General features: G+C 56.3%; 1 protein-coding gene across 2 annotated transcripts in view; it reads left to right on the top strand.

The window, feature by feature from the left end:
- Window positions 1-1,003: 1,003 nt before the first annotated feature.
- The window catches only part of ELP5 (elongator acetyltransferase complex subunit 5), a 46,494-nt gene continuing 35,949 nt past the window's right edge, over window positions 1,004-11,548 (top strand). For both annotated transcript variants that reach the window (XM_073623501.1, XM_073623500.1), the window contains exons 1-2: window positions 1,004-1,215; window positions 7,372-7,432. In XM_073623501.1, coding sequence (XP_073479602.1) covers window positions 1,164-1,215; window positions 7,372-7,432 — 113 coding nt within the window. In that variant the 5' untranslated portion in view covers window positions 1,004-1,163. The remainder of the gene's footprint in view (window positions 1,216-7,371; window positions 7,433-11,548) is intronic.

Raw genomic sequence — 11,548 nt, 5'->3', positions numbered from 1 at the left:
CTTGGTCTTCATGGCAGTGTTTGGTTAGTGGTTCCTCTCTCTTAGGTGTTGCCGCCTCTGGGGCCTTTCACAAAGGTGTGTCTATGTAATGACAGATCATGTGACACTTAGATTGCACACAGGTGACATCATTTCACTAATTATGTGACTTCTGAAGGTAATTGGTGGCACCAGAGCTTTTTATGGGCTTCATAACAAAGGGGGTGAATACATACGCACATGACAATTATTATCAGTTTTATGTTTATATTTTTATCATTTTATTTCACCAAATTACAATATTCTGTTCTGATCATCACATGGAATTTTCTCTTTTGTATTATTAAAGTTTTGTAAGGGGGAGGTCCTTCTCCTGTAGGCCCCGCCCATCCAAGTCACACCTCTCCTCCTCCTAGGGTGTGACCTCCATAAAAGGGGGAGGAGCCCAGAAGAGGAGGAGCTACCATTTCTTATAAATCTGAACCTTTATGTCAGCCAATCACCGGAGCCGGGCGCCTCATCAGACCCACAAGGACTTTACCACAAATATTCCTTTATATCGGCTTTTAGAATTTACAAATACAGCAATTTAGAGATCAGATAAAAGGTTTAGTGCTGGAAAATACTTATTAATGGATAAAAAGTACATTTTATATACTATAGAGATCAGACCGACATGAGGGAGCAATGAGGAAGACGGAGGGACATTATCAGGGATCTCTGTAGAAGTGTCCCCTCCCCGAGACACCACAGGAAATCTCCCCTCCTCACTTCCTGTCTCTGGGGAATCTCCTCAATGGGGACACAAACAGCCAACCAATCACCTCCTTCGCCTCAGATAGGAGGGGGCGGGGTCAGGATCTATGGACAGGAGCCCCGCCCACCGACACTCCCCTCTCCTCTCTCTGAGGGATGAAAGGGGGAGGAGTTCCTCCATCATCGCCGTTCATGATCGGATATGTGGGAGGAGACACAGGACACACCTCCTCCCCGTCCAGCCAATCCAACTTCTACAAAAGTGCGGGACACACGGCTGACCCCGCCCCTCACCTGACGCCATCTTCTGACCGCGAAGAGTAAAATGGCGGCCGGCGGACATCTTCCTCCACCCGGAGAGCGAGGAGCGGGCGCACCCCACTGACGTCATCAGACGCCGCCGGTCTGTCATCTGCGAGGAGGAGAAGATGATTGAAGAGGTGAGGACGGCGGGGAGCCCCGGAGTTCTACTTATTACAGGTAATATACCCCGCCCACAGACCCGCCCCCTCCTTATTACAGGTAATATACCCCGCCCACAGACCCGCCCCCTCCTCACCACACAGGGACTAAGACCCCGCCCCCTCCTTATTACAGGTAATATACCCCGCCCACAGACCCGCCCCCTCCTTATTACAGGTAATATACCCCGCCCACAGACCCGCCCACTTCTCCCCACCACAGACCCGCCCCCTCCTCACTACAGACCCGCCCCCTCCTCACTACAGACCCGCCCCTCCTTATTACAGGTAATATACCCCGCCCACAGACCCGCCCCCTCCTCACTACAGACCCGCCCCTCCTTATTACAGACCCGCCCCCTCCTCACTACAGACCCGCCCCTCCTTATTACAGACCCGCCCCCTCCTCACTACAGACCCGCCCCTCCTTATTACAGGTAATATACCCCGCCCACAGACCCGCCCCCTCCTCACTACAGACCCGCCCCTCCTTATTACAGGTAATATACCCCGCCCACAGACCCGCCCACTTCTCCACACCACAGACCCGCCCCCTCCTCACTACAGACCCGCCCCCTCCTCACTACAGACCCGCCCCCTCCTCACTACAGACCCGCCCACTTCTTATTACAGGTAATATACCCCGCCCACAGACCCGCCCTCTTCTCCACACCACAGACCCGCCCCCTCCTCACTACAGACCCGCCCCCTCCTCACTACAGACCCGCCCCCTCCTCACTACAGACCCGCCCCCTCCTCACTACAGGTAATATACCCCGCCCACAGATCCGCCCACTCCCCACCACACAGGGACTAAGACCCCGCCCCCTCCTCACTACAGACCTGACCCCCTCCTAATATACCCCGCCCACTCTCCACCACACAGGAACTAAGACCCCGCCCCCTCCTCACTACAGACCCGCCCACTCCTTATTACATGTAATATACCCCGCCCACAGACCCGCCCACTTCTCCCCACCACAGACCCGCCCCCTCCTCACTACAGACCCGCCCCCTCCTTATTACATGTAATATACCCCGCCCACAGACCCGCCCACTTCTCCACACCACAGACCCGCCCCCTCCTCACTACAGACCCGCCCCCTGCTCACTACAGACCCGCCCCCTCCTCACTACAGACCCGCCCACTTCTTATTACAGGTAATATACCCCGCCCACAGACCCGCCCACTTCTCCACACCACAGACCCGCCCCCTCCTCACTACAGACCCGCCCACTCCTCATTACAGACCCGCCCACTTCTTATTACAGGTAATATACCCCGCCCACAGACCCGCCCACTTCTCCACACGACAGACCCGCCCCCTCCTCACTACAGACCCGCCCACTCCTTATTACATGTAATATACCCCGCCCACAGACCCGCCCCCTCCTCACCACACAGGGACTAAGACCCCGCCCCCCTCCTTATTACAGGTAATATACCCCGCCCACAGACCCGCCCACTTCTCCACACCACAGACCCGCCCCCTCCTCACTACAGACCCGCCCACTCCTTATTACATGTAATATACCCCGCCCACAGACCCGCCCACTTCTCCACACCACAGACCCGCCCCCTCCTCACTACAGACCCGCCCACTCCTTATTACATGTAATATACCCCGCCCACAGACCCGCCCCCTCCTCACCACACAGGGACTAAGACCCCGCCCCCCTCCTTATTACAGGTAATATACCCCGCCCACAGACCCGCCCACTTCTCCACACCACAGACCCGCCCCCTCCTCACTACAGACCCGCCCACTCCTTATTACATGTAATATACCCCGCCCACAGACCCGCCCACTTCTCCACACCACAGACCCGCCCCCTCCTCACTACAGTCCCGCCCACTCCTTATTACAGGTAATATACCCCGCCCACAGACCCGCCCACTTCTCCACACCACAGACCCGCCCCTCCTTATTACAGGTAATATACCCCGCCCACAGACCCGCCCCCTCCTTATTACATGTAATATACCCCGCCCACAGATCCGCCCACTTCTCCACACCACAGACCCGCCCCCTCCTCACTACAGACCCGCCCCCTCCTTATTACATGTAATATACCCCGCCCACAGATCCGCCCACTTCTCCACACCACAGACCCGCCCCCTCCTCACTACAGACCCGCCCACTCCTCACTACAGACCCGCCCCCTCCTCACTACAGGTAATATACCCCGCCCACAGATCCGCCCACTTCTCCACACCACAGACCTGCCCCCTCCTCACCACACAGGGACTAAGACCCCGCCCCCTCCTCACTACAGACCCGCCCCCTCCTCACTACAGGTAATATACCCCGCCCACAGATCCGCCCCCTCCTCACCACACAGGGACTAAGACCCTGCCCCCTCCTCACTACAGACCTGACCTCCTCCTAATATACCCCGCCCACTCTCCACCACACAGGAACTAAGACCCCGCCCCCTCCTCACTACAGACCCGCCCACTCCTTATTACATGTAATATACCCCGCCCACAGACCCGCCCACTTCTCCCCACCACAGACCCGCCCCCTCCTCACTACAGACCCGCCCACTCCTTATTACAGGTAATATACCCCGCCCACAGATCCGCCCACTTCTCCCCACCACACAGGGACAAAGACCCCGCCCCCTCCTCACTAAAGACCCGCCCCTCCTTATTACAGGTAATATACCCCGCCCACTGACCTGCCCCCTCCTTATTACAGGTAATCTACCCCGCCCACAGATTCGCCCACTTCCCCCCCACCACAGACCCGCCCACTCTTCACTACAGACCCACCCCCTCTTTCTTACAGGTAATATACCCCGCCCACTCCTCACCACAGCCCCGCCCACTCTTCACTACACAGGGACTAAGAACCCGCCCCCTCCTCACTACAGACTCGCCCCTCCTTATTACAGGTAATATACCCCGCCCACTCCTCACCACAGCCCCGCCCACTCTTCACCACACAGGGACTAAGACCCCGCCCCCTCCTCACTACAGACCCGCCCCTCCTTATTACAGGTAATATACCCCGCCCACAGATCCGCCCACTTCTCCACACCACACAGGGACTAAGACCCCGCCCCCTCCTCACTACAGACTCGCCCCTCTTTATTACAGGTAATATACCCCGCCCACTCCTCACCACACAGGGACTAATACCCACCCCCTCTTTATTACATGTAATATACTCCGCCCACAGACCCGCCCACTCCCCCACCACACAGGGACTAAGACCCCGCCCCTCCTTATTACAGGTAATATACCCCGCCCACAGACCCGCCCACTTCCCCCCTACAGACCCGCCTCCTCCTTATTACAGGTAATATACCCCGCCCACAGAACCGCCCACTCCCCCCACCAGACCCGCCCCCTCCCCACCACACAGCGACTAAGACCCCACCCCCTCCTCACCACAGACCCACCCCCTCCCCCCACCACACAGGGACTAAGACCCCGCCCCCTCCTTATCACAGGTAATATACTCCGCCCACAGACCCGCCCCCTCCTTATTACAGGTAATATACTCCGCCCACAGACCCACCCCCTCCTCACCACACAGGGACTAAGACCCGCCCCCTCCTCACTACAGACCCACCCCCTCTTTATTACAGGTAATATACCCCGCCCACTCCTCACCACAGACCCGCCCACTCTTCACCACACAGGGACCAAGACCCCGCCCCCTCCTTATCACAGGTAATACTCCGCCCACCGACCCGCCCCCTCCTCACCACACAGGGACTAAGACCCCCACCCCCTCCTTATCACAGGTAATACTCCGCCCACTCCTCAATACGGACCCGCCCTCTCACCACAGACCCGCCCCCTCCTCACCACAGACCTGCCCCTCCTCACCACACAGGGACTAATTAATACCCCACCCACTCCTCACCACAGACCCTCCCCCCACCATAGACCCGCCCACTCCCCACCACAGACCCTCCCCCCACCACAGACCCGCCCACTCCCCCACCACACAGGGACTAAGACCCCGCCCCCTCCTTATCACAGGTAATATACTCCGCCCACAGACCCGCCCCCTCCTTATTACTGGTAATATACTCCGCCCACAGACCCACCCCCTCCTCACCACACAGGGACTAAGACCCCGCCCCCTCCTTATCACAGGTAATACTCCGCCCACAGACCCGCCCCCTCTTTATTACAGGTAATATACTCCGCCCACAGACCCACCCCCTCCTCACCACACAGGGACTAAGACCCCCACCCCCTCCTTATCACAGGTAACACTCCTCAATACGGACCCGCCCCCTCCTCACCACAGACCCGCCCCCTCCTCACCACAGACCCGCCCCTCACCACACAGGGACTAATTAATACCCCGCCCACTCCTCACCACAGACCCGCACACTCCCCCACCACACAGGGACTAAGACCCCGCCCCCTCCTTATTACAGGTAATATACCCCGCCCACAGACCCGCCCACTCCTCACTACGGACCTGCCCCCTCCTCACCACAGACCCGCCTCCTCCCCCCACCACAGACCCGCCCACTCCCCCACCACACAGAGACTAAGACCCCGCCCCCTCCTTATCACAGGTAATATACCCCGCCCACTCCTCACCACAGACCCGCCCACTCCACCACCACACAGGGACTAAGACCCCACCCCCTCCTTATTACAGGTAATATACCCCGCCCACAGACCCGCCCCCTCCTTATTACAGGTAATATACCCCGCCCACAGACCCGCCCACTCCCCACCACACAGGGACTAAGACCCCGCCCACTCCTCACCACAGACCCGCCCACTCCACCACCACACAGGGACTAAGACCCCACCCCCTCCTTATCACAGGTAATACTCCGCCCACAGACCCGCCCCCTCCTTATTACAGGTAATATACTCCGCCCACAGACCCACCCCCTCCTCACCACACAGGGACTAAGACTTCCACCCCTCCTTATCACAGGTTATACTCCGCCCACAGACCCGCCCCCTCCTCACCACACAGGGACTAAGACCCCCACCCCTCCTTATCACAGGTAATATATTCCGCCCACAGACCCACCCCCTCCTTATTACAGGTAATATACTCTGCCCACAGACCCACCCCCTGCTCACTACACAGGGACTAAGACCCCGCCCCCTCCTTATTATAGGTAATACCCCGCCCACTGCCCCGCCCCCTCCTCACCACACAGCGACTAATACCCCGCCCCCCCCACAGACCCGCCCCTCCTCACCACACAGGAACTAAGACCCCGCCCCTCCTCACCACAGACCCGCCCCTCCTCACCACAGACCCACCCCTGCCTCCCTACACAGTGACTAAGACCCCGCCCCCTCCTTATCACAGGTAATACCCCGCCCACAGACTCGCCCCTACCACACAGGGACTAATACCCCACCCACAGACCCGCCCCTCCTTATCACAGGTAATACCCCGCCTACAGACCCGCCCCCTCCTCACCACACAGGGACTAAGACTCCGCCCCCTCCCCAGGACTGAGCCTAGCACGCTCCGGATCCCCGCGTCCTGAATAGTAAAAGTTAGTTAAATGCCCTTTTGGTTTGTGGTGCTCGGATGCCGTGCAGATCCGCCTTAAGTGCACTGACTTTACTAAGGGGCCCCAATGATAGCCGGCAGAAGAACATCTCAAAGGACTGCCCCTCCCATAATAATTGCCCCTGCCCCCTCTGCTACCACCCCCCTTTTCTTGTGTACACCCAGTCAGTCTAGGCCCAGCATGGCCTGCCATCCATGTTCTCTGGCTGTTCCGGCACTCGGGAGATAGAACATTACTACTGTTTATGGTGATCTGTCCCCCTATTCTGAGTCCCTACTGGTAATCCCTATGTATGCTGACTTGTGTGATCACCCTCATGGTTATCATTCCATGCCTGGACACCTACCAACCAGCCTGGGTGACCATACATGAGCTACTCCTGTACTCCCCGCTTCTGTCCTGAGGACCACCCTAACCAGCTCCCTCTATGGGAGAGGAGCTACATTACAATTTATGGACCTACCAGAGGACCAGACTGAGCTGTCCAGTCCATATATATATATGATGAAGAGATGATTGTACAATCAGATTGTAAGATTTATAATGACATTTCTCATCTCATCCAATCAGAGCAGAGTGTTGTCTGTAATAAAGATGCCGAGGATACCACACATTCCTCTCCCCCACTAAACCCCACCTACCCCTCTCTCCACAGACTCCGCCTTCCTCAGTGGCCGAAAACTGCTCCTCAGCCTGATTGTATCCTCAGTACAGAGGTCAGTGTACCAGACTGGCCAATCAGGAATAAGGGGGGATGGGTTGGGTGTTATAGGGAAGGATGGATGGGGTGTTGTAGAGGAGGATGGGTGGGGTGTTGTAGAGGAGGATGACAGGTTATCGGGGTGTTGTAGAGGAGGATGAAAGATTATTGGGGTGTTGTAGAGGAGGATGAGGGATGGGTGAGATGTAGTGGAGGATGACAGGCTATTGGGGTGTTGTAGAGGAGGATGAGGGATGGGTGGGGTGTTGTAGTGGAGGATGAGGGATGGGTGGGGTCTTGTAGAGGAGGATGAGGGATGGGTGGGATGTTGTAGAGGAGGATGAGGGATGGGCGGGGTCTTGTAGAATAGCATGAGGGATGGGTGGGGTCTTGTAGAGGAGGATGAGTGGGGTGTTGTAGAGGAGGATGAGGGATGGGTGGGATGTTGTAGAGGAGGATGAGGGATGGGTGGGGTCTTGTAGAATAGGATGAGGGATGGGTGGGGTGTTGTAGAGGAGGATGAGGGATGGGTGGGGTGTTGTAGTGGAGGCTGACAGGTTAGTGGGGTGTTGTAGAGGAGGATGAGGGATGGGTGGGGTGTTGTAGTGGAGAATGACAGGTTATTGGGGTGTTGTAGAGGAGGCTGAGGGATGGGTGGGGTGTTGTAGTGGAGGATGACAGGTTATTGGGGTGTTGTAGAGGAGGATGAGGGATGGGTGGGATGTTGTAGAGGAGGATGACATTATTGGGGTGTTGTAGAGGAGGATGAGGGATGGGTGGGGTGTTGTAGTGGAGGATGACAGGTTATTGGGTGTTGTAGAGGAGGATGGGTGGGGTGTTGTAGAGGAGGATGGGTGGGGTGTTGTAGAGGAGGATGAGGGATGGGTGAGATGTAGTGGAGGATGACAGGCTATTGGGGTGTTGTAGAGGAGGATGAGGGATGGGTGGGGTGTTGTAGTGGAGGATGAGGGATGGGTGGGGTCTTGTAGAGGAGGATGAGGGATGAGTGGGGTGTTGTAGAGGAGGATGAGGGATGGGTGGGATGTTGTAGAGGAGGATGAGGGATGGGTGGGGTCTTGTAGAATAGGATGAGGGATGGGTGGGGTCTTGTAGAGGAGGATGAGGGATGAGTGGGGTGTTGTAGAGGAGGATGAGGGATGGGTGGGGTGTTGTAGAGGAGGATGAGGGATGGGTGGGGTGTTGTAGTGGAGGCTGACAGGTTAGTGGGGTGTTGTAGAGGAGGATGAGGGATGGGTGGGGTGTTGTAGTGGAGGATGACAGATTATTGGGGTGTTGTAGAGGAGGATGAGGGATGGGTGGGGTGTTGTAGTGGAGGATGACAGGTTATTGGGGTGTTGTAGAGGAGGATGAGGGATGGGTGGGATGTTGTAGAGGAGGATGACATTATTGGGGTGTTGTAGAGGAGGATGAGGGATGGGTGGGGTGTTGTAGTGGAGGATGACAGGTTATTGGGGTGTTGTAGAGGAGGATGGGTGGGGTGTTGTAGAGGAGGATGAGGGATGGGTGAGATGTAGTGGAGGATGACAGGCTATTGGGGTGTTGTAGAGGAGGATGAGGGATGGGTGGGGTCTTGTAGAGGAGGATGAGGGATGGGTGGGGTCTTGTAGAGGAGGATGAGGGATGAGTGGGATGTTGTAGAGGAGGATGAGGGATGAGTGGGATGTTGTAGAGGAGGATGAGGGATGGGTGGGGTCTTGTAGAGGAGGATGAGGGATGGGTGGGGTCTTGTAGAGGAGGATGAGGGATGGGTGGGATGTTGTAGAGGAGGATGAGGGATGGGTGGGGTCTTGTAGAATAGGATGAGGGATGGGTGGGGTGTTGTAGAGGAGGATGAGGGATGGGTGGGGTGTTGTAGTGGAGGCTGACAGGTTAGTGGGGTGTTGTAGTGGAGGATGAAAGGTTATTGGGGTGTTGTAGGGGAGGATGAGGGATGGGTGAGGTGTTGTAGGGGAGGATGAGGGATGGGTGAGGTGTTGTAGGGGAGGATGAGAGATGGGTGAGGTGTTGTAGGGGAGGATGAGGGATGGGTGGGGTGTTGTAGTGGAGGCTGACAGGTTATTGGGGTGTTGTAGAGGAGGATGAGGGATGAGTGAGGTGTTGTAGTGGAGGATGACAGGTTATTGGGGTGTTGTAGAGGAGGATGAGGGATGGGTGGGGTGTTGTAGTGGAGGATGACATTATTGGGGTGTTGTAGAGGAGGATGAGGGATGGGTGGGGTGTTGTAGTGGAGGATGACAGGTTATTGGGGTGTTGTAGAGGAGGATGGTTGGGGTGTTGTAGAGGAGGATGAGGGATGGGTGGGGTCTTGTAGAGGAGGATGAGGGATGGGTGGGGTGTTGTAGTGGAGGATGAAAGGTTATTGGGGTGTTGTAGAGGAGGATGAGGGATGGGTGAGGTGTTGTAGGGGAGGATGAGGGATGGGTGAGGTGTTGTAGGGGAGGATGACAGGTTATTGGGGTGTTGTAGAGGAGGATGAGGGATGAGTGAGATGTTGTAGTGGAGGATGACAGGTTATTGGGGTTTTGTAGAGGAGGATGAGGGATGGGTGGGGTGTTGTAGTGGAGGCTGACAGGTTATTGGGGTGTTGTAGAGGAGGATGAGGGATGAGTGAGATGTTGTAGTGGAGGATGACAGGTTATTGGGGTTTTGTAGAGGAGGATGAGGGATGGGTGGGGTGTTGTAGTGGAGGATGAGGAGGGATGGGTGGGGTGTTGTAGTGGAGGATGACAGGTTATTGGGGTTTTGTAGAGGAGGATGGGTGGGGTGTTGTAGTGGAGGATTAGGGATGGGTGGGGTGTTGTAGAGGAGGATGAGGGATGGGTGGGGTGTTGTAGTGGAGGATGACAGGTTATTGGGGTGTTGTAGAGGAGGATGAGGGATGGGTGGGATGTTGTAGGGGAGGATGAGGGATGGGTGGGATGTTGTAGAGGAGGATGACATTATTGGGGTGTTGTAGAGGAGGATGAGGGATGGGTGGGTTGTTGTAGTGGAGGATGACAGGTTATTGGGGTGTTGTAGAGGAGGATGGGTGGGGTGTTGTAGTGGAGGATGACAGGTTATTGGGGTGTTGTAGAGGAGGATGAGGGATGGGTGGGGTGTTGTAGTGGAGGATGACAGGTTATTGGGGTGTTGTAGAGGAGGATGAGGGATGGGTGGGGTGTTGTAGTGGAGGATGACAGGTTATTGGGGTGTTGTAGAGGAGGATGAGGGATTAGTGAGATGTTGTAGTGGAGGATGACAGGTTATTGGGGTTTTGTAGAGGAGGATGAGGGATGGGTGGGATCTTGTAGAGGAGGATGAGGGATGGGTGGGGTGTTGTAGTGGAGGATGACATTATTGGGGTGTTGTAGGGGAGGATGAGGGATGGGTGAGGTGTTGTAGGGGAGGATGAGGGATGGGTGAGGTGTTGTAGGGGAGGATGAGAGATGGGTGGGGTGTTGTAGTGGAGGCTGACAGGTTATTGGGGTGTTGTAGAGGAGGATGAGGGATGAGTGAGATGTTGTAGGGGAGGATGAGGGATGGGTGAGGTGTTGTAGGGGAGGATGAGAGATGGGTGGGGTGTTGTAGTGGAGGATGACAGGTTATTGGGGTTTTGTAGAGGAGGATGAGGGATGGGTGGGGTGTTGTAGAGGAGGATGAGGGATGGGTGGGGTCTTGTAGAGGAGGATGACAGGTTATTAGGGTGTTGTAGAGGAGGATGAGGGATGGGTGGGGTGTTGTAAAGGAGGATGACAGGTTATTGGGGTGTTGTAGAAGAGGATGAGGGATGGGTGGGGTGTTGAGGAGGATGACATTATTGGGGTGTTGTAGGGGAGGATGGGGGATGGGTGGGGTGTTGTAGTGGAGGATGACAGGTTATTGGGGTGTTGTAGGGGAGGGTGAGGGATGGGTGGGATGTTGTTGAGGAGGATGGGGGATGGGTGGGGTGTTGTAGTGGAGGATGACAGGTTATTGGGGTGTTGTAGGGGAGGATGAGGGATGTGTGGGGTGTTGTAGTGGAGGATGACAGGTTATTGGGGTGTTGTAGGGGAGGATGACAGATTATTGGGGTGTTGTAGGGGAGGATGAGGGATGGGTAGGGTGTTGTAGTGGAGGATGACAGGTTATTGGG

Source organism: Aquarana catesbeiana, linkage group LG03, assembly GCF_042186555.1.
Source record: "Aquarana catesbeiana isolate 2022-GZ linkage group LG03, ASM4218655v1, whole genome shotgun sequence".
NCBI lineage: Eukaryota > Metazoa > Chordata > Amphibia > Anura > Ranidae > Aquarana > Aquarana catesbeiana.
The sequence above is the reverse complement of the archived record's forward strand: the minus strand, read 5'-3'. Positions and strand labels throughout refer to the sequence as shown.